This window comes from Anas platyrhynchos, chromosome 2, assembly GCF_047663525.1.
Source record: "Anas platyrhynchos isolate ZD024472 breed Pekin duck chromosome 2, IASCAAS_PekinDuck_T2T, whole genome shotgun sequence".
In the NCBI taxonomy this organism is placed as follows: Eukaryota; Metazoa; Chordata; class Aves; order Anseriformes; family Anatidae; genus Anas; species Anas platyrhynchos.
The window spans coordinates 138854509-138878960 of record NC_092588.1 but is presented as its reverse complement, the minus strand read 5'-3'; the positions used below and the strand labels follow the sequence as shown (position 1 = coordinate 138878960).

Here is a 24452-nt window from a genome sequence, read left to right as displayed (position 1 = left end):
AATGAACTTTGAGCAAATATTAAGTATGGGAAATACAGACACAACATTCCTACGGCATTCTGCTGAAGAAACTGTCTGCTCATGGCTTGGACTGGCGTATGCTTTGTTGGGCGAAAAACTGACTGGGTTGCTGGGCCCAAAGAGTCATGGAGAGTGGACTTAAATCCAGTTGAAATCTGGTCACTAGTGGCGTCCCCTGGGGTTCAGTACTAGGGCCAGTTCTCTTTAATGTCTTTATCAATGATCTGGATGAGGGGATCAAGTGCACCCTCAGTAAGTTTGCAGATGACACGAAGTTAGGTGCATGTGTTGTTCTGCTCAGGGGTTCGAAGGCTCTGCAGGATGATCTGGATAGGCTGGACTGATGGGCTGAGGCCAACTGTATGAAATTCAACAAGGCCAAGTGCCAGGTCTTGCACTTGGGACACAACAACTCCAAGCAGTGCTGCAGTTTGGGAGATGAGCGGTTAGAAAGCTGCCTGGAAGAGAAGGGCCTGGGAGTATTGGTTGATAGTCGGCTGAATATGAGCCAGCAGTGTGCTCAGGTGGCCAAGAAGGCCAACGGCATCCTGGCTTGTATAAGAAACAGTGTGGCCAGCAGGTCTAGGGAAGTGATTATCCCCTGTACTCGGCTCTGGTGTGGCTGCACCTCGAGTACTGTGTTCAGTTTTGGGCACCTCGCTACAGGGCATCGAGGCCCTGGAGCATGTCCGGAGAAGGACTATGAAGCTGGTGAGGGGTCTGGAGAACAAGTCTTACAAGGAGTGGCTGAGGGAGCTAGGGTTGTTCAGCCTAGAGAAGAAGAGGCTCAGAGGTGAACTTATCGCTCTCTACAGGTACCTGAAAGGAGGCTGTAGTGAGGTGGGGATTGATTTATTCTCCCACATGACTGGTGACAGGATAAGGGGGAATGTGCTAAAGTTGTGCCAGGGGAGATTTAGGTTGGATATTAGGAAGTACTTCTTTACCGAAAGGGTTGTTAGGCATTGAAATGGGCTGCCCAGGGAAGCAGTTGAGTCACCGTCCCTGGAGGTCTTCAGAAGACATTTAGATGTATAGCCTAGTGATATGGTTTATTTGAGGACTCGTTAGTGTTAGGTCATGAATTGGACTAGGTGATCTTGGAGGATCTTGGATCTTGGATCTTCCAACCGAGATGATTCTGTGATTCTGTGAAATTTTATCATTTCACTTTGGCCTGTTATTGTAACAACACAAACCACTTCGGAAAATGTTTTTCCATTTCAGTATAAATGGCATATGATGGATAAATTGTAATTAATATTGGGACGAGCTGTGTAAAACCAACTGATTTCTGATTATGCTCTGTTACTAACTCTGGCTGTTTCCTCTGAAACTATTTCCAGAACAAGGCTGAAATAAGCTTTGATCTTTTCTTATTATAACCAAACATTTTATTGACACACTACTGTTTTCAAAAGAATTTCTTCCTAATGTAAAAAAAGGTGGAAAAAAAGATTTGTTTTTCAGAGAGGTATGCATACAAGTAACGTGTTGAAATGTAGTAAGGGGACATTACTGATATGTACTGTAATTTTAATAGTTTGTAGGAAAAAGTAATGTCAAGTACCCACACTTCACTTTCTAGGTGAAGTTGCTCACCGGTGTCTGACTTCAGGTCAATGCCTCCAAAAGCAGCATGTGATATACAGCCCTTTGAAAGCCAACTGATCAACAGCGGCTTACAGCTGAATTTCTGTCACAAAAGAGATAGCAATCTCCTTCATTGTAGAACCAGAAGTCTAGTTATCATGATGTAACAGTCTTTCCAAATTTCACAAATATTTTCAGGTTCATTCTGCAAAATAACTGAAAATTCAGAAATACCACTGGAGACAATAAGAAGAAAGATATAAAAGGCAGATACAGATATATTTCTCCCCTCACTTCACCCCTCACCCCTTCTTTCAGCTCCCTATTCATCTGCAAGAACCACTTCACTTTCCTACCCAAGGCTTGGTTATTCTGTGAGTAAACCATTTAATGACAATCATTTATCACTTAGGCGGCTACCAGTTTATGTGAAGCTTAGAATTAACGCTATGCATTTGAAAAGAGATCAAAAAACTCAGATATTCCACAAGATTGAATGGTAAGGAAGGGCAGCTTTCCAGTTTTTCACATACATAGGATAGCTTCAGGTCTTACAATTTTTCATGTCAATCGTATTTGGGAACTAAAATATTATGTGCCTAGTAGCGAAAGGACATGCACTAATTGTGCACACATGGATGTCATTCCTCAGTTCAACGCCCAGGAAACCTTTTACTATAAATTCATTTGAAGATTTGCAGTTACTTTTAGCAGCAGTGGAACACAAAGCTTTTCTGTGCAACTGCTGTTCCAGTAAAGAAAAGGCTGAGTGCGATCAGATGAAAAAAGCAACAGACAAATCTACAGAAACATATAATCAGTGTTGGAAGTACTGTCTGAATAAATAGGCCAGGAGAAGATAGCTCTCTGCTGCTACTGCCCATAAAGCTGGTAACATTGTAATTGGACAGAGGTGGCACTTGTATACCTTGTAATGTACCTCCTTAGTGACATATGAAAACAAGCACTCCAGAGTTTGAGCAGGAATGCACTGGCATTGTGAAAGGCAAAAGACTCAGTAGATCCCTCTGGCTAATTGCAAAGTGCATTTCTTCACTCCCTGAGCCCTTACAGTGACTAGGATGGGCTCTGCTCCTTGCTGAAGTGAATGTGAAGCAGCTTGCTGCACAGCAGCCAACCAGGGTTCATTTTTCATTGAAACCTCTTATATTTTGGAGTCTAAGCTGACATTTGCTTTACAGAAGGACAAACTGTTTCCTTGTGTTAAATATTTGTTCCCAATCAAAACCATAGAGCACAAACGCAAGTCCTGAAAATCAATGTAATATTTAAAATAACAAAAACAATTTCAAATTTTCTCTTCTGTGAAAAGAATGAAGTCAGCAGCTACATTTACTACACATTTACATATAAGTGTAAGCTTGAATTTTAAAAGTGGCTTATAATACTTTATTTCTCAAAAAAAAAAAAAAAAGTGTTAAAAATTTTCTTTTTATAGTGGCCTGCTCCATTAAAATAAATAAATAAATAAATCAGAAAAACAACCCCAAAACAAATCCACTCCAACTAAATAGGCCTGTAAGAAAGTGACAAAATTTAACTTCGTAACTTATTTTTGACAGGTTTTGCATTAAATATAATTAAACATATGCAGTGGAAATCTCATCCTATTGCAGATACTTTGTAAGTCTGTTTATTATAACTAGAAGACAGCTATGATAGCATATAATAGAACCTTACATCTAACCACAATGTTCAAAATTATTATTTCAAGTAAGACAATACTGCACATGAGAACCAGAAACCACGATGAATTTCCTGGGAGAACCAGGGGACAAAATAAACAAAACACTTGATTCTTGTTCAATCCTTTTCCTAATTTTGTTCATAACTCTTTACAACTGTGCAGTTTTTTCTCATAGCTCCTGCATCCAAAGGATCAACAAACAGAGGCAAGGAGGTTCTTAGAGCAGCTGTAAGGCTTTTGTACATTTAGGTCATGCAAAAATACACTGCAATTAATGTAAAACTGCAAAAGAGAGACAGCCAGAGACTAATCACCATTCATGAAGACATTTGGAAAAAAAAAAAAAAAAAAAAAAAAAAAAAAGCCTTAAGAACACACCTTTATGCTCAAGCCTTTCCCTATACAGTTCATTATGATGGAAGTCTCCAACTGTACATTCAGCAACGTTGCAAAGATGGTGCAACTGTCTACCAGTTTGCCTAACTGCTTAAAACACCTCACATCTGCCTGAACAGCCGTGCCCATGGCACAGAGGCAGCCCTGTCACCTGCAGAAATCTCTGGGACACACAAGTCCTGTCATGTCCTTCAAATGTCTTGCTACAAACGGATGCATGTGATGCTGCCAAATTTGGGTGCCAGCTGTGGTATACCCTGAGCAGCCAACAAAAAACATTTCTTCTCACCCTGGCATACACAGAGGAAAAGCACAGAGCCAGGAGGTATGCATAAGATGGCAGCAATGGGAGCACTGAAGACACAGACATGACAGCAGGTCCAATAGCTGCTACCCACACAGATATCATCTCTCACCTCAAGCTCACATCTCCCCATATCCTCTCACAGGGGACCATATACGTCCTCTCAGATGCCTCTGAACACTCCCTCATCACCTCAGCAATCTGAAAAGCAGCTCTGGCAATCATCTCAGCAGCCAACAAGTGTAAGCCCCATCTTCAAAATTTCATCATTCTCACTGCTGCTTGGAAAAGGATATGTTGACTTCAGCTGTTTGCAAAGTAACATCAAACATGTACATCAGTTCAAGGCAATAAGAAAGACTCATAGCCTTCAGTTTTTAATAAAATATTATATTTAGTTGTTCTCCCCTGTAATTTTCTCATACCCTGCTATAAGTATGGAAAGAGTAAACAGATGTATAAGAAGACTTTTTATGATGTCTTGCCTGTTTGTTTTGGTTAGAGGGTGTGTTTTTATGTGTGTGTGTGTTTGTTGTTATTTTTTTAAACACATGGCAGCAGTTTGATTTCTATTCTTAGTAACCATTTGAGGCAAAAAGGGCCCATGAAAGAATTGAAGGCCGCAGATGAACTTCCTTTCCGCTGGGTTTTTTTCTCAGCCATGTCCCCTCCAGTCACGCATGCCAAAATCCCATGCTTTATAGGGGCATCTGTTATATTCTCTCCAGGCCAAAAAAGGAGACTTTTCAAACCCTTACTACAGATGAGGAAATGTATAGCCCAATGAGCCTACTGAAGTTTTCCCATGTACACAGAATACTACACAGAGTGCAGTTTCTCAACTGCCACGAAAAGGAAAGTGCCTTCCTCCTCCCTCCCCACTTCCTTCCTCCAGCCACACACTCCCATCCATTCCTTTCCTCGAATCTTTCCTCCTACTACTCCCCGTCTAGCTACCTTTTACCACATGACAGAGGAAGTGATTTATCAGCCATGAATGAAACCCTAAATCAACAGCTGAAATGACATATTCTTATGAATCCCTACATTGCTCTAAATGCTTCACCCACTCTTCTTTTATCAACCTGGTATGTTTCATGTGACAAGAAATACATAAAATATACTGTCTTTCCTATACCAGCACTACTTTTAGAGACATTATCTAATTTCGTATCATAACAAATAGAGAATCACTGGATTTGACTAAAGACAGATTAATATTGCTTGACACAAAAAGCACATCACTCTGAAACAACACTGCCTGACCATGATTTATGGTCTCATTCTGCCCTTAACAGCGAAGCTTGCCAGCTCCCACTACTGCCAAAAGAACAAAGCTGTACCAAAATCACACTCTATATACAAACCATGACTTAAGGTGGCTTTGTCCAAGTTCAATACATTCCCTTCAAAATATTGTATTTCACAGTGAAAAACATAAGATCCTGCAATTCCATCAGATTTAAAACCCACAAAACAAAGGTTTTAATCTGTTTCAAATGAGCAGATGCTGTAGCGTGTGTCATGTACAGCTTCACTGCAGCCACAATAGCAAGTACAGGCCACAGGCATCACTGGCATTGCCTTCAGTGAATCAATACCAATCAGACCAGAAACACGATGAACTTAACAAAATATTCCCAGACAGAAGTTTCAGGATGATAAAAATTAAGCAGAGAAGTAGGTATATGTTTTTGTGTATTAGAATCAGTGTTTGCAAAATACCTCTAGAAAGGTCTGACACACATCATTTTGTTATGTATAAAAGCTAAAGGCAAGCCTGAAAAGCTCCTTTTTTCTATACAAGCCAAACACATCTCATAATTAAAGGCACACAAAGACAGTAAGAATATATTTAATTGCAAATGAGCCTTTTTAAATTTAGATATTCTGGCTAGCCAGAATATCTATCTTGTTCACACACAGTCTTCATGAAGCAAGAATAGTGCTAGCAGAAAAAGCACATGCAGTTTTTCAGCAGACGACTGCTAGTCCTAGGCAGTAAGACCAAAGCTAACACCTGTCCCCAGGCTGCACTACCTCTTTGTGGCTCAGTCTGTAGATGCACAGACTGGCAGGCTGCATGTACGATCTGAATACAACAGCTCTTCCACTCGCAAAAAGGAAAATCAAAGCTAAGCTCTATATCTGGAAGAAAATCAATTAAAAGAATGGGAAAAAATTTCTGACACAGCCCAAATCTCTGGTGAACTCAAGACTAAGAGGCTTGTTTATGAGCAAAACTTAGTCAATATTTTCAAATCGTTTTTCAGCGCAAATCTTAGTTTTACCATTCATAAAATTCAATAGGTAATTACACAGCTAGGCACGTGTCCTTAGAGGAAAGTAGCAGAATAATGAATTCCCTACATAATTATTTATAGCTGTGTTTTTGAGTGAACACAGTGTAACAGGCATCAAGCCAATATTTAAAGGGAAAAAAAAATAGATTTGTAAAACGTTAAATATTTCAGTAAGCAAGTCCATAGTCCGCAGTCTATTTCACAACCTAATCTGTTTTTGCAATACATAGAAATCCCAACAACTCAGACTGCCTCTGTGATTAATCATTAGGATTTAAAATAAAACCTTGACAAATACAGGTCCTGAAGTGCAACCACAAAATATGTAATGCTATCAGAACATACAATTTGCTTAAAATAATGTTGCTGGGAAGTGCCACAGTGTTGTCTGCAAAATATTTTGTCTGATCCGTATTTTGAAAAACCCTTGGGAACAAAATCATTACCATGCATCAGTCAAAATGGCAGCAAGTACAGATCAGATTCAATTCAGTCTTTCATAGCTAACCCCAAGAACAAGCTGCTTATCACTCCAAAGCTCAGAAAAGATGATGAAAACTATGTAACACAATGTTCTTTATCTCCCTGAAGACAACTGATTAAAGTTAGTTAGGAGCTGATTAAAGCGTGGTGTGCAGCGAGGCTTCTCCTTTCCAAATACACTGCGTAATTGCCAATACGAGTTCACAACACGACACAAGGAAAAAAAAAATGCTTCCCTCCCTCTCCCTCTCCTGCTACTGAAAAGTCAAGCAGGAGCTGCTTGCAAGTGGAAGGAACGCCAAGTTGTTATTTTCTTAAGCTCCAACTTCATAAATAACATTCTGGAGACAAAACTAAACAAATAATTCTGCTAATATTAACAGATTGGGGCATAATCCAAAGCATTATCCTAAAACCTTATAGATTTTCAGTATCACGAGAAAAATAGAAATAAAAATCTCTAACAGATAAAATACAGATGAGATTCAACTGGATGGAACAGAACCATTTTAAAATTTGCTCTTGTTTCAGTTTAATGCTTCTTTCATATAAGGCTCTTCTCTATTTCAGTACTTTGAAAAATAAATTTAAATGGAAAAGATCATTGTTCATACAGTTGTGCAGGCTGCATTTTATACTCCTTATACAACAGCAGGAATTTTCAAGCAATTTGAATAAAATGTCACTTGTTCTTCGTCATTCAAATAAAACTAAGTTGGCATAGCTTTTACTGCATAGCATTTGGTATGCATTGCAAGAAAATTGCCAGGTGCACATATTGGAGCCAGAGGTGCATATGTCCTTAAGGAAATAATAAAATGCAAACACAATAAAGCTTTGTCAATGTAAGTAATAGACACCAACTCCCTTCCCTTGCAGCAGCTTTAACTTAAATGGCCAGTGCCTCCCTGGATTCAGATGACTGAATCCTGTACACAACTTGTTCTTGCACAGCATCTCCACTGCCTTACACATACAGAACATTCTTTCAGGACTAGACATACTTCTAGACAAACTCTTCCAGCACCATTTCCCATCAATTCCTGCAACAAGAATCTGCATGACTTTCCCATCTCTCCTAGTTTAAGATCAGCTCAAGAAGATGCAAAAACACCTTCCAGACATACCTCCTTATTTATGAATAATGTAGACAGCCCTTAGCAATAAATGTTCAGGACAATCAGGATTCCTTCTTGACTGCAGAAGGGAGTATAAAAGTTGCAGGACAAGTTCAAAGTAAATGTAAAAGGAGATGGGAAGTGAGGGGGAAGGAAAAAAGTGGAGGAAAAAAAGGCAGCAATAGGCATAATGAGCACTGCTAAAACAAAGAGGTTGTGTGTAACCATGTATAGATCACAGCAACTGCAAAAAAAACTGCAAACATCTCTCCATGCAAAAAAATTACTTTCCAGTTTTAAGGTAACACTAAAATAAAATAAAAGTAAATTAAATGGATGCATCATTGATTCTACTGGCTTGTGGGTTATTTTTCTGCTGCTTTTCTGCAAAATTCACCCATCTCAGTAGAAACAGCAATGTCTTGCACTCACTTTTTTCCACAATTACATTCATTTATAGCATGTAAAATATCCTCCAAGGAAGATAGACACACAGAGCAGGCAATATGCAGCACTGAGGGAAGGGCGGAGCAGCTGAGACAGCAGCAAATGACTGTACCCAGTGGCTGGTGGCACATCTTCATTAATACAGGAGAAAAGCAAGCTGTCCCGGGGGGAGGATCAGAGCAGGTAAGCCTCTTGAAGACGCAATCTAAGCTCTGAAATAAACTCTGTACCAGCAACTGTGAAGATGCACTTCTCCTATACATCTGCTTCAACTCAATCTGTACCTGTACGTGATTTACTAGGAATGTTTTGTATTTATATATATATATATATAATTTTTGGACAATGCAAAATAACAACATTTATCTGTTAACATCCCTTCGTTATCTTCAGTCACAGTACCATCTCAATACTGAGCTTTGCTTCAGCAATCTATTAAATCTGATTGTTCCCTGAAGCTCATTTCACCCTTCAGTCATTTGTATTACATCACTTGTGTAACTACTAAACTTAGTTTTACTTCATGGAAATATATAAATCTCCTCTTTAACAATCTGTGCTTGACATAGTCATGGTCTATGTTCCCCTCATAGCAGTGGAAAAGATACAGACACTTTTAGACTGTAGCTCACTTACCCTGATTTGTAAGTTTGCTTTCAAAGATTTGATTAATCATGCCCCACACTCTATAGAGTCCGTCAGATCGCCATTGACTACAGGAATCCACCTCAACATCTATATGGAGTTTGATCATCCATCCTCCTTGTCCTGCTCCCATGAATGACAGCAACAAGGGATATTTAAGACCAATTTCAGAACTCATTTAAGTAAACGAGAAAGGCAAAGAACTGTGTGCAGCTGGTGTAAAATAAACACTCGTAGTCTGCTAAAAATGTTCCAAGCTGAGCTCAACATTCATGAGGAGGCTAAGGAAAACAGCAACACAGATTTCCTTACAAAGAATGCTTGGGACAGAGAGATCTGCTGCCACCCCTAAATGCTACTTTGACTGTTTTTTTTTTGTTTGTGTTTTTTTTTCTCAGAGTATTTTTAATATATTATTAGTATATATTAGTATATATTAATAATTTATTGAACCAGGGTTTCTACCTTCATGTTTTTTACTGCCACTGATGAATTCTCATGATCAAGTAACATTTCAAACCTATGTCCAACAGACATTGAAATTTAATAGGGACCTGCCTTTATCAAATCCACAGCCTATCACAAAACCTGCCAGCATGATTGCAGCAGGAAAAAGCAGAAATGTTTTGTAAACAGAAGATGCGTACTGAAACAACCAGTGCAACAGCAGTGGAGTCATTGAATGAGCTGGAGAAACACAGGAAGGCAAGCCAGTGAGAAGTAAGTCTGGTGTCTCCTTATGGTAAAACCAAAAACTCTGCAATAAAACCTCCTGAATTCCAGAAACCCTCCAAAAAAGATGACAAAGTCTACACTTGTAAAACCACAGCTTAAATCAGGAGGGCATGAAAACCTGTATTTCTCTTTGGACAAGCATGGTCAGAGTACCTTTCACACTCTTCAGGTTTTTCTCCAACATAAGCATGCAGAAATTCAATTTCCTTCCATGCAAACACAGCCTCAGTAGCACCGGCCTGCAGCCAAAGACCACACCAGGCTCTGGGTGCTCTTCACTGCATTTTTCATCACCTCTGTTTACCTGCTTGATCTGTTCTCCAAGCACCCACACAGGTCTGGGTGGGTCCATGAGGCTCCGTGTGAGGGAGCACCCCAAACACACATGAGTAGGCACAGGCTATGGGAGCCTATAGCACCCCTCCATCCTCCACAGGCCTTTCAGCATCCTTACAATGGGCACAATGCCGCCAGGGATTTCCCCTCCAACCCATGTCTTAAAATAACACTGGGATGTAGGTGGAAAACTTTGAAGTTAACACTGCCTTGCACAGCACTATTTTAAGCAGGAAATCCCTAGGACTGGTAGGGTTTTGATGCTTTCTCCCAAATGTTGCAACTTTAGGCGCTTCCATCAGACTCCACCTCGTCCTTCTCCAGCCTTAATCACCTGACAGCATTACAGAAATAAAAATAATAGAAAACTACTATACATGGAAATGAATAAGAAATAAAAAAGTATTTTTCTGCCAAGAACAAAACAATAGCAACCAAATATTTTTCCTTGTCTTGGCAGAGACCTTTGCTATTTCTCAGGCTACAATATCACTCTTTGATTTGACAATTTGTAAAAGAAAATAATTTGAACATTAACATCAGCAAGTCTTCCAGTCTAAGAAGCTGAAAAACACATACCTGGCGTACAAAACTGTTAGAGGTAGTGTCAGAAGATGTACTCCCATCTGAACCTTTAAATCGATTTTTTCTTCTTGCCCCTTTACTGTAAGACTGTTAAAAGAAAAAAAAAAATAGAGATATGAGTTAGTTTATGTTACACAGACAGCTCTCAGTACAAGCATTATTGATGTCTGCTAGGCTAGCAGGGATTCAAATGATCAGCTTTGTGCCAATTAATAAGCACGCATTCAGTAACTGATGGGACTACGTGCGTAAGTACTCACTAACACAACTAGTTTTGGCCAATTGAGCCGTGAATGTTTATTTTTCACATTCAGGTTTGAAGGACCATTTATAGACGTGTATACTTATAGTGTTATTCACACAAGTCATAACGATTAAAAAACACAGTTTGTTTTGCAGCTAGCTTAAATACACAAACTAGGAAAGGTGATACTGGACCAGTCTCCAGTACACCACAGCTACGAGCCTTCCAGGTAAAGCAAAATTCCAAAGATTGATTCTGCCCAACTACATTGAGATACACCCCTTTGTATCTAGTCATGTTTCTTAACTTCATCTAAATTTGCAACAAAACCAGGTCTTGACTACTTCAAATATTATTTTCCTCAAGACTGATAAACGCAATTTTGTCTCGCTCATCACTCTGCTGTAAAGGTCATTTTACTAATCCATCTCTCTAGATCACGTCTCCTGTCTTTAAATACCTCCCACAGTTCCCTGCAATAAATAGGGTCTTTGTCTTCACTATCAAGGTCTGCCTTGGCTTATTCCCAATCTTAGCTCTCATCTTGCATTCAGCACTGAACTTTCAAGTTCTACAATAAGTCAGGGAGAAAACAAAAACAAACAAACAAACAAACAAGAAACAACTACCAGCCTTCATCACCTACATGCTAAATTTTCAGTGAATTGTTTCATATCTTCCCCCAGACTATCTCACAATCCTTCTCCCAAGAATAAAAATTCCTTTACAGAAATCTCATTGTTCTCCTTAAAGCATAGCAACAACAAAAAAGCCTCTTGATAAGAGTGTGCTAGTGTGCTGATATCTCCACAACAATATACTAATTAGTTATACTATTTACCCATTATTATTTCCTAGAATTCCAAGTCCATGAATTCACATCCTGTTGCTGTCTTTGGCCCTAAGCTGCTGCTGTTGGTCCTGCATTTAGGCACCATAAGAAAACTATGATCAGCTTATTGGTGAACATGCCTATGAATGTATTACAACACAACACTCCTGGCAAGCTGGCTCTGAGACAGCAAACCCCAGGATAAAACTCTGCTTGGGTGCATCAAGCATGTTCTTCCCTGAGTTTGGGCAATCTTCAGAGCACCATGCTGAGTTTCAGGCATGAGTCCCATCAGTTTTCGTAACAGGGAAGGATGGGTTCCTGTGCAGGCTTGGAGGCACTCAAAATCTCATACTGGCAGATTTCTAAGATCATGACCTCAAAATCTGAGCTTTAACTCATAGCTAACACATGATAAATATGACAGAATAATTTGGAGTCTAGAAATAACTGTGAAGGATGACAAATAGCCACTACTAACTTAAGATAATTTTTCAAATCAATAAATGCAGATAACTTGTCTCCAAGAGATGCAACAGAACAATCTCAGGCTGTATCTGAACCGTTAATGTTGACTCTGGGGGACTCCAGAGCACTGGCTGAACTCTAGTATTATACCAATATTTTAAAAAGAATGACTCAAGTAACAATAGATCTGTCACTCTGACACTGATTGTCAATAAAATAACTTAATATTGCTATTTCAGTAGCATAACAGATAACTTAAGAGAAACAATTTTCCCCAAAACATGGATTTATGGCCAAGCTATTTTGACAAATTAATGATTTTTTAAAAAGAGAGGCTGTGGAATCTCTGTCCTTGGAGATCTACAGAAGCCATCTAGACATCTGGACAAGGTCCTGAGCAGCCTTGGTGTCCCTGCTTGAGCAGTGGGCTGGACCAGATGACCTCAAGCAGTCCCTTCCAGTCTCAACCGCTCTGTTATTCTGTGAAAATTAACTGCACATGATTTCATACTATATACATGTTGTTTAAGGCAGAACTATACAAAAATCAGCATGCTGCACATTATTGGGATGAAAATATGGCTTACTGATGAGTCAAGTAAGTCAAAAAATGTAAAATGAAAATTGAATGAGGAATGATTTCACATGGTTGCATTTCTAAAAGGGCTCTTTGACAACAGAAGAACATTTTGGTAATACAAAGGACTTCATAGATCTGTAAGAATAAAAAGTAGATTGGAAGCACTGCTAACAGAACATTATTCAAATTATTTTCCAATTACTGTTAGAATAGACAGTTCTTAGAGTACTGTCTTTTTCTACACAATACAAGAATACTAAGGTATAGAATTCTAAGGTACATAAAATATATATATAAAAAAAAATCTTTGACGTTGATGGTCTTTAAATAAAACAATTGATTTTAATCAAAATTTACCAGTTATTAAAAATTGCTACTACTGAAGTGACAATGATGGCACAGTTACTTGTCAACATTCTGACCATCTTTTCTCCATTTTTTGTGGAAGGATACTAAAATATTTTAAGAAAAAAAAAAAAAAAAAAAAGAATTCAAAACATCCACATAGCAGTTCAGGAGTATAAAGAAACTACATAAAGATCACATTATCTAGGCAATTTCATAATGTACACTATAATATTGTGTAATCCCCAAGGAGATAATAGAAAAAATGTACATATATTCTCTTTTACAGTCACATTCCTGTATTTGTACCTAGTTTCTTCAATATATACTTATAGAATTATATTACAAGCTTTATAATGCAAAATATTACTACAATGGCAAAACAGGGACTGTATCTAGAGTTATGAGGGTAAAATAAACAAGACCAGAATAAAAATGCATTACAGGCACAGACAAACTACTTCTCTACCTGCGTAGCAACGACTAAGAAGATTTATTTCAGGCAACATCACAGTGCAAATCCACCTCAAACTCGTGCTTACCTTGATTTTTCAGTTGCTGTTTTTTATTTATTTAATTATTTATTTACTTTATTTTGTGTGCACAGCAGTCTGCACATTTTTGTTCTAGCCTTATTTAAGTGAAGACTATTCAAGGACACAAACTGAATGCTAACTTTACACAGAAGAAATGTTTGACAGGATGGCAGGCCATGTCTACAGGGTGTAGGGACGGTTGTTCTAACAGCTGCTTTTTTGCATGGACTGATTCTGAATTAGAGGAAAGGGGGTCAATTTCAGCATATGTGACTTGACGGCTGGTTTTGTTATTTTAAAGGTTACCAATCTGGGATTATATTTGTCTTCTAGGCCTTCCAAGTTATTTTCCAAAGTCAGAAATGTCTGAAACTTTGTTCTAAGCATATGATGAGTCTTCCACAAACAAACAGATTTTAAAAAATGATTAAACATCTCTGTCATATGGAAAATCATGAATGCTCATTGTCTCATATTCATTATGTTTTGCTTTTTTTCTTTTTTTTTTAATTCATGAGTGCTTATTGCAAGAACAAGACCTTTATACCAAAATAATAATAATAAAAAAAAATAAAAATCTGCCAGTTACTTGCAATTCTGGAAAAAAAAAAATCCACAATGAACCCAGTATGTTACTGTGATTTTCATATTAAAATTAGTTGCCTTATCTAGGTTCTGTGCAGCAGTTGGCTGTAATTAGGTAGCTAAAAATAAAGGGCTGAATCACGACGTGCGGACATTGGCCAGCAAAAGCAGCAACCTGGGGCAGCCTTCCTTAAACTACACAGTAGTCCTGCCTACCAGAACAGCCATAAACCCTGCACAACCAGCTGCCTATGCCATCCTGTAACTTGACTCAGCTAATTTTAATACAACAGATTTCAGCCCTATAAACAAGACTGTTTACATAGAAAGTTTGCTCACGAAAACATTCCCACTGGATTTCAACATAACTTCTTACACAAATGAACTTATGTATACATGTGTTTAGAAGATCAGAACTGTAGCATGGCTTATCAGTCAGATGTGTGAAGTTCTTTTAAAATTGGTGGAGTTGCCAGAGAAACACAATACATGCATTTATGTTCTACAGCTTCTTAAAGTATCTAGCAGAGTATGTGAAGCCTTAAAATCAAACAAACAAACAAACAAACAAATCCTACCAAAGTCATCTTGCAAAAAACGTTTCATCAACAGAGCCTTAACGAAGCAAAGCTTTCCAACTCTGACATGAAAGTACATTGTGCAACTTTTATTCGTCCCATGTGATCAAACAAAATATGGGAATCATATGAAGTATTAAAGGCATGCACAGCAGTTTCCTGATAATTAACAGTTTCATATACAACTACCTCAAGTTATTGCAAACAGATGAGATTAGTGTTGCTCAGTCAAACCCTTTAATTTTAATGAGGTTCTGCCTCAACACATGAAAAGCATCCATCTGTTACATTTAATCCTCTAACACACATGACAAGCAGGAGGCATGGTTTATCACTACAGCAAAATACTATCATCTGGAAGAGGTAATAAAACTTTTCAAATGACCAACTATCTACATCTAAGGAACTGATCTTCAGTGAAAGTCTTAAAATTGCCCTTCCCAAGCAACCACGCCAATGGTATTTTATACAAAGGGAAGTATACACAGGGTAAGCCTGAACCTTTACTAACTACAATGGGTAGAATAGCATCAGTCATTGATACTGATATCATGGTTAGTGGCAAAGATGAACTGTTAAAAAACTAGCCTACTGGTCCTATTCGAAGAATAAAGAAGGTGTGGAAGATTTATGCATCAAAATCAAATTGGATTCCGGTCTTGAAACAGCAAATGACGCGAGGAAATAACTGGAGAGAACAAAACTAGGAAATCAAAAATAAAATCCAGTGCTGGAATGAAGCTTACATGATCTCAGATGAACAAATGATCAATTACAAGGATTAATAGAATACCTAGAGGTAAGGGAAATGAGCGACCCAATGAAAGAATAAAGAATTTCTAGAAAAGTCAGAAATTAAAGTTTGTTTTTCCTTCCCATGCAAAAACTTTGAAAGATATTTTAAAATGCCCATGTCCCAGTTGAAGAATAGTATCCCAAGTCAGTGCAGAATATGTACATTCATCTCTATTCATCTCTTAGAAAAAATAATCATTAGCTATTTCAATCAGTTCCTTGTGATATGGCAACAGTCCTGTAGGTCCTGCAGTGCTCCTGAACTGTTGACCATGCTCTGGTCAACAGCCAGGCATGCCACCACTCAGGAACAACATACTTCAGTGACTGGATGGCATAGTCATCTGGTGAGTAACTGTAAAACCTCACACTTATCACTTAAAAAATATGTATCTTTTATATAAATAATATATATATATATCAAGTCTTTAGGTATAATGGGTCAACTACAGAAAGAGGCATGAATATTTCTCATTTTTGTACCTCAAATCTCACTAGTTTCATAAAGGATGGGTGGTCAGCCTTCAGACAGTACAGCTGAGTGTTGAAAGACGTACACAGACATCAGTGATAAGCTTCCTGGGACTCCACAGCTCTATTCCACAATAAGAATGGGGACAATAAGGAAATGATTGGCATAGAAACATATCCCGGCTTGCCTCTGTCTCAAGGCTGGGGTTTCAGGTCACCCTATGCACCCAATTCTAGTGCAGCCCTGTGATAGGTACACAGCCCTGTGACATACCTTCAGTGAAGAAATTGCCTGAGGAGCATAGACTCATGTTCCTATAGCAGGGAAAAATCCCAAGATTAGGTGTCAGAACCTGGGTTTCTTCAAGCAAACACCATGTGCTATAACACAGTTCAGAGAAGACAATGGGTTCCCTTGAGAAATACTATCAAGGTGAGGATCTCCATATACAGTCATTGAGTTCACACGAGCTACAGTGCTGAGTCTGCTAAGTCCATTCCACAGTCCTTTCAAATCTTATACCTACATCAATCAAACAAACAAACCAAAATAAAACAAAAGAAATGCACACACAAAAAAAAATCTGCTGAGAAACCTTCGATGCTCCTCTCTGCTGACTGGTGCTGGCTTGCCAACAATGCAACTAGAAATAGCCCGATTCTCACCAGGCTCTATGCTTCTGAGCCATCTCCCAGTGCTCTTGCCCTGGCCCCAGGCCAGGTCACCCATATTTTCTACTCCACCAGACCTGGTCTGCTCTCCTCCTCCCCAGTAACCCAAAAAACCACCTTGGTCAAAATCTGCTGCCCGTCCCCCCATTCAATCAATGATGAAGATGTCTGCTCCTCGCTTGGCAAAACAGGAGCAGATAACAACAATAGGCATTGGAGATCATATACAAGTCCCACTGTGCCTCCTGCAGCTTCTTAAGCTTGGATGCTATAGCTGTAGGCCACGTGCCTGCTCCTCCCTGTGTGCTCTCCAGGGATTTCTGTATTTCTCTTACACAAGTAAACAGCAGAAAAGATCTGACTCTGTGACAGAAAGAGATTTTCAGGGAAGCATAGCCAGCTACAGGGAAGCTTCCCCCTGCCTTGCTGACAGAGACTAAGACAAGCCCTTGGAGGGCAGGAAGGTTGATTTCAGTTGCTTTGTGTTATTTTGAAACTCTTCTATCCTGGCACAGAAAAGAACTGAGAAAAAGAAACAAAGTAAAAGTATCTGAGACTCCAGAGAAGCCAAGCTTGGAAGCATACAGGAACCTTTCAGCAATAACAGTTTGAAATTATAAACCCAGAGACAAAACAAGACAAAAACAGAGATCACCTCTAGAAAATGGCTAACATACTCAAACAAGTTAGGAGTGAAGCTGCTGAATTGTTTCAGAGGGATTTCACAGTCTAGAAAAATGTAAAGAACAATAACTATAACCCACATATGCTGATAATGTGCAATACCCAAGTGGCAAGTAAATGTCTCTGGAAGAGATGACCACGCAAGAGCTCTACCTATTATTGGTGAAGTTTGGGACAACATAAATCAACCCCTCAGAGCTAAGAAGAATCATCAGAAAAGTAACAGCTGAAACTTGAAGGGCTTTCTTTAGTCAAAGACTAATAAAATGTATTTTTGTCAGCAAGGACTACGATGCCGAAAGGAGGTTAACATGTTGGGAGAGAAAACACTACCTCTTGCCTAGGACCATGAGAAAGTCCAATTAATGGGAGTTTGACTTCATCTCTTCTTCATTTGTATATGCTCTGTCAGGCTCCAGCAAGATTGTATCTGGCTTGTAGGAATGCTGCCAGAAGAGAGTAAAACCTTCCATGCCTCCATAATAAATGGCTATTGTTATTGTTTAAATAAGAAAAGGGATATAAATTTTGTTTGTTTATCACTTACAATGTATTCTCACAAGTTAGTACTGGGAAATATGTTATTGCAAAATGTTTATTTGAAGAACAGGTAAACAGGGTGTGAATTGTGATAAATCAGCTTAGCTGGAACAGAGCAGCAGAGGGCACTGTGATTAATCTGTGGAGAATAAATCTCTGGTTATTCCCTTTATTTCTCATTACCACAAGACAGGCAGGGAGGGGATGGTGCTATGCAATTGAAAAGACAGCTGGAGGTCCAGGAAGGACAACAGCCACAGCCAGGGCTAAATAACTAAGCTGATGTTCTGGAGCCACCACCATGCACGCTGCTCTAACATTCATGTCAGCATCAGTTGTGGTCAATACAGAATGAAAAATGAGCAAGCCCATCTCTAACCCCATGACTGCAGTTCACCTTCAGCAATGCAAGCTTCAGCTGCAGCTGGGATCAGGGCAGAGGGCAGCCTCCACATGCCACAAGCAAGTGCTCCTTTAGACTGGGAAGGGAAGCCTTCAGATTCTGACATGGAACAGTATCAGAGCATAGGAGAAATCTAAATGCAAGTGAAGGAGCTGAGGAAAACAATCAAGAAGGGAACTGTTTTCATTTAAAATGTGTCAGGTTGTTACGACCTGCATTGACAGATGATAGATAACAAGGCAAGGAAAAGAACAGGAGAAAATGATAATGGGGAATAGGGAGGAATTTATCCAGGGAAGGCTACCTCCTCCCTCAGCAAGGTAGCCTATAGTTGCCTGGTACAAGGTTTCATTATATTTTCTTTGAAATATCCCATGTAATTTCCTGATCTGACTTGCTTTGACCATTCCTATGACACAACCCGGGAAGCTGTAGGATGAGAAAATAGAAATTGAATCCAATGATTTCTGGGAATTGATGGAGTCTGAAGTAGGATCAGAAAATAAATATAAATAAATAAGAGGGGAGGAAAGGAGAAGAAGAGGGACCAAGAATTACCATGAAAGGAATTAATACGCTATGCTGTAATATCTTATAAACAAATCAGCATACCATCTCCGTTAATTAAAATGACTAATTTGAATATTCTAGTAATTCAGATTTCTATGTTTGAGAGGTACTTGAAATAAAGATTTAAATAAAGCAATTAAGTTGATTTTTTAAAAACCAGATATAGATCACCACACTAATACATTTCAACTGTTTGCTTGTTCTGTGATTTTTGAAAAGCAATTGCTGAGTGTATTACAGAAGGGTCACACCTAAAACTACTACTTTGCACTGACATATGCACGGATGTTGTGAGCAGTGTAACTGTTAGCAAGTGCAGACATGTGGACAAAAGTGGGCATCTAAAGGTATATCACAAGCCCTGTATGGACTCAAATCACAGAGAGTACCTAGAACTATATATTTATACTAATATAGAACTAAAAGCCACCTTTTCTATTACCTGTTCTAGGTAATACAGAAACAAACATAAATACTTTGCCCCCAAGGTATTCTATGACAAAGAAATTCTCTGGAAAAGTATGGTGTTACTGCCAGGATCAACACCTATAGGGATTTTATTTTGTTTGCAGATGTTATTAGAAAAAATACATTATAAAAATAAGAAATAGATTTTTTCAAAGACTATCTAGGAATAGCTCACATATTTAAGAATCTTTTCAGAGAAATTGCTTTCAGAATGTTAACTATATTCGTGCCTCTGCCAAGCAGTGACAAGTTTGGCCAAAATCTATGGACAGCCTTGATATACTCCAAGATATCAACCATCATGTACAGCCAGATTAAAAAAAATCCTCAACTTCGCAAAAGTAAAATTCCTAGATAAAAGAATTTTTGAGGCTTGTTACAAGTATACAAAGGCTCTTTAATTATATTTTGCTAAATCATAATTACCAGAAGTAGTACTTCGGAGTGAACACTTTTAGGAGTGATATCACTCTGTAAGCTTGCATGCTTTTTTTCTTCCAGATGCATTACTTACTTGGCATGAAATGTTTCTAGGATTGATACTCATGTTCCTCAGTGAAAAAGATAGCAGTGGGCATAACTGAAGGACCTGTAGGCAATCTACTTAATGATTCACATGCAGTCATTAAGCTTCTCCTTCTCACTGTGAGCATTTTCTAAAGCAGCAAGATCTTACCATATTGATTTTCTGGAAATCACGTTAATGGAGCAAAAACCCAAATCAAAGTAATTGTCTCAGTGCAGTGCGTGCTAAGGAATTAACTGAACGTTATTATTCAGACAAAAAGCTCTTTTGTTTCCATAATCTTATTCCTTCCACACCAAAGGTTTATGTACAACTGGAATATGTATATATGGAGAAGATGTGATTCTTGTTTTGCCTGATAGACTTTGGTTCCAAAACCTGAAAATTACCCACTGAGCCAAAAAGCTGCATTACCACTCTCTTTAAAAGTGGATCTTTTTGGCTGTAAGTGTTCAGAAACCAATTCTATAAATTAGAAGTACTTTATCTGAAACACAAATACTGTAGGTGTTCACAAACTATCCTTCCTCTCTAAACAGAGGTTCTTTATACCTAGTTAAAAGGAGGGGTGAAAACCAATTTTATGATCAGTATTTGACACGTATCCATAGTAGCGAGGCACCATATGATTTCACAGTCACCAATCTGTGCTTAGGGCTGAAAAGATATAAAAAGGGGGCTATTTGTAGGTCAGAAATTAGTTCCCTTGCCACCACTTCTGGAGAAGCTGGCAAAGCATATGGCCCTACTGCAATATCTGTTCTGCGCTTGGAGACTGCAGTCAAATTCACATCCAAAGAGACACTTTTTCAGCTTAATCTAGCCTCTGTTTCAATGCTTGGATTTTGTTCGTCTGTCACCAATCCCCAGTACCTAAAGATCACTCAGTGATTCCTTTGAGACTGACAGCATTTTCCTGTGGCAATCAAGCACTCCTGTGATGACACTGGACTGCCTTTTCAAATAAAATAAAGCATCAGGGATAGCTTTGGCAGCAGCAAATAAAACTGCCACCCCAAAAGGGAAAAAACTCCGTCCAAACGAGAACAAGCATGTTTGTAATTTAAAACGCACGCAATCAGATTTTACCACCCTTTTACTGGGTTTAAAAATAGCACCGAAAGTCTTTGTAGCCAACTATTGCAAACTCGAAGATATTATGCAACGTTTGTATATTAAACAGGAACCACCTTTCAAAATAGAGCCTTCACCAGGCGCGCTGACATCCCCTCCCTGTCTCCTTCTCCATACCCCTCCACCTGAAGGCAGTGTGCTTGGCCTGAGTTGTTAAAATCTCCGAGCTGACTGTACAACCACCTTCGGCACGGTAATCAAGCCGCTGAAATTTGCAGCGTGCTCAGCACCCCCGGCCCCCTGGCAGTGGTGCTGGGCCAGCAGCAGGGATCCTTCCCCCAACCACAGAGGCTGTTCCCAGCCTGGGTACCCGATGGGGCCGGGGCAGCAGCGCGGGGCGAGCATCAGGTAGAGGCACAACAGGTCCCTGCGGAACCCCAGCCGTGATTTATACGTGTACCGCGAACACCCCAGCGGCAGCACATCCCTACGCACCTAACCAACGGGTAAGCGCAGGCTTCTTGGGTCTGCGGCGCCGAGCATCCCGCCGGACGCCTTACCCAAGCGCCCTTTAGGGGAGGGGGGCGGCCGAGCAGAGCCGTCAAACTTTGTTGTGCCAGCGAGGGGGGGCAAGTTGAAGGGCCGGGCGCTCCGGTACCCCCCCGGGCAGTCACCCCCCTTGCCTGGACGGCAGCGCCCCGAGCTCTCCCCGCTGCCTCCGCAGCCCCGGGGCTCCGGCCGAGCCGTGCCACCCCCGGCCCTACCTGCGCCGCCGCCGCGGGCGGGGGGTTGTCCAGCAGCTCCATCTGCACCTCCTGCGCCGGGCTGGGGGGCGATTTGGACATGTCGCTCTGCACCATTGGAGTGGAGCTGCCTGCCGAGCCCCCTCGGCGGGGCAGAGCCGAGCCGAGCCGGGGGGGCGCCCCTCAGCGCCCGGCCATGCCCGGAGTAGGATTTTTTTTTTTCCCCTTTTTTTTTTTTTTTCTTTTTTGGGGGGGGAAGCGGGCGGCGGCGCGGCCCTGCCTGCAGCCGGCGGGGAGCGCGCAGCGCGGCGCCGGGGGACGGGGCACCGCCGGCGGCGGGCGAGGAAGGGAGGGAGGGAGAGAGGGAGGGATGGAGGGAGGGCAGGGGGCGGTGCGTGGGGGAGAGGGAAAGTGACAGCGAACATCTCCCTCCCGGCACCTACCGGGCGGCGGCAGCGGGGCGGCGCCTGCCTCCCCGCCGGGCGCCGCGGGGGCGGGCGGAGAAGTTGGGCCCCGGGGGTGAAGCGGGGGGAGAGGGATGCGGGCGCTGTGGTTTCCCCTCGAGGTGGTGGGCGAGCCGTTGGTGAGGTGCTCATGGAGCCTCCGGGACGGCAGCACCTTCCCGCAGGGTTGCTGGGGGTCGGTTGCCCGCCCTCCCCCGACCCCCGTCTCAGCGCTCTCGCCCCCCTGCCACAGCTGGGGCTGTGCTGCTCACAGAGCTCCTCCGAAACTCTTGGTCCCCTGCCCCGAGGGTACTCCTTCTTCCCGTCCTCGGACATCTCCACGCATACCTCGACAAGGGAGGTGGAATTCCTAGGTGGCAGGTGGCATGGAGCCCGCTGCCTACAGTAGGGAAATTTCAATGTAGTTATCGTGTACCTCGTGGCAGGTGGTTGAAAGATCTCTTCAAAACCAGGAAAAAAAAAACGCACACCCGAGATGACGACTGGGCTGGAGAGATGCAGCGTCTGAGCACATCAGCACACAACACAACACCCACAGGCAGAGCATGTTTTGTAGAGGAAGACTTGTTACATCTCCTCCTTGTCTTTGGACTGGACCAGGCGATGCTCCAGGCAGCACAAGAGAGAAGCTGGTCTTTCTGATACCACTTTGCATTCATGAAGTCTCTTATCAGTTCATTGAAAACAATGAACAATCAGTAAATAAACTTTGAACGGCCTATGGCCTATGGCGCCTTATATTTACAATCACAATAACTAAGAGTAACATAATAGTCATGTGCAGGAAAAAGAGCCAACAAACCAAAAACAGCACAAAAGCTAGTTCAACTTCAAGAAACACTGTGGGGTTATCTCTTTTTTCATAGCAGCAATAAACTTCCTCTCTAAGCTTAGCCCTGCAGATTTTCTCATATGAAAATATACTGCAGAAACCACCTACTTTTTGTGAGGGAATTGGCTTTCCCTCCACATGGAAAAGCTCTGAGATCTGAAGAAGCTTCAGAAATTCCACTTGTCCAAAAAGTTTCACAAACCAAAAAGGTTTTTTTTTTTTTTTGTGTGTGTGTGTGTGTGCATGTGTTTGTTTTGTTTTGTTTTGAAAAGTTGTCATAGTATTTTCAAAAAGTACTTTTGTCCAAGTTGTGTATGGCAGAACAGAACCTTAAGTATAAGTGAAAAATATGTCTGATGTGTTTACATGTCATTCAAATAGCTAAATAGAGAGGCTGATGTATCTTGAAACTATAAAGGTGCTAGAGCCTAGGCTGCTTCCAGACGTTCTCTTGATGACCATAAGCAAAAAGATGTTTTCTCTTCACACTCTTGGTGAGAAGAATGCACATTTCATCTTCTAACATAGGCCTTGCAGTAATTATTTCTTTGTCGCTTCCAAATTAGATTGTTTTAATGGAGTTACTTTTTGTGACCACCTCAATAATTAAAGAAGGGCATTGCATAAGCAAAGATTTACAGAAAAACCTAACACAATATTCCTGTTTATGATTGCTAAGCAGAGTGTTTTTATTGAACGATGTTGGCTTTTATTTCTAACACCTTTATAGCTTCAGAACCATCTTCTATTTCAAAACATTCTGTATGAACAGCTCGTGACCCAATGTGACTCCATACAACCTGGACTTGGTGGATTTTCAGGCATCCTTCAAAGTCATCCTCCTCTCACACAAAGAAGGGAGTGGTATTTATTTATTCATGTAGCAGTTGTCCTTCATATTGTTCTCTGAATTTTTCACTACATGCAGGGTATCCGATTTTTTTTTTCTTTAAAGTATCCTATTTCTTTAAGAGTAACAGATTGTTTTGAAAGCATTACAGTTTCTGAAAGCGTAAATTGTACATTTGTGTTGAGAAAGTTTTTTGACTTCCTCATAAATTAAAGCTGGAGTATATCAAACGAAGTTCACTTTTCTTCTAAGGGCTATATCTTTTATGATTGCTTTTTCTTCTTTTCTTTCCTTTATAAAATATAAAAATGATTTACTTTGTTTATATACAGACATACAAGGGCTGCAGAAAACAGGGACTCAGTAACTATAGATAAATACAGAGTTATGTTGTATACCAAAATGAAACAGCAACAACACAACAAAAAATATCAATCATCTACAAATTTCTAGTAAGTTTATTTCATTTTTCGTCCTGATATTCTGCCTAACTATTCTTTAACAATAATTATCATTTA

At 40.3% G+C, this 24452-nt stretch overlaps 1 protein-coding gene across 4 annotated transcripts in view; it reads right to left on the bottom strand.

The window, feature by feature from the left end:
* CACNB2 (calcium voltage-gated channel auxiliary subunit beta 2) overlaps positions 1-22132 on the bottom strand; it is a 247078-nt gene extending 224946 nt beyond the window's left edge. For 2 of the 4 annotated variants that reach the window (XM_027450665.3, XM_027450666.3), the window contains exons 1-2: positions 21810-22132; positions 10669-10761 (exon numbers count right to left, since the gene is read on the bottom strand). In XM_027450665.3, coding sequence (XP_027306466.1) covers positions 10669-10761; positions 21810-21905 — 189 coding nt within the window. In that variant the 5' untranslated portion in view covers positions 21906-22132. The remainder of the gene's footprint in view (positions 1-10668; positions 10762-21809) is intronic. The other 2 variants (XM_027450663.3, XM_027450664.3) reach the window with 2 other exon arrangements.
* Positions 22133-24452: the final 2320 nt, after the last annotated feature.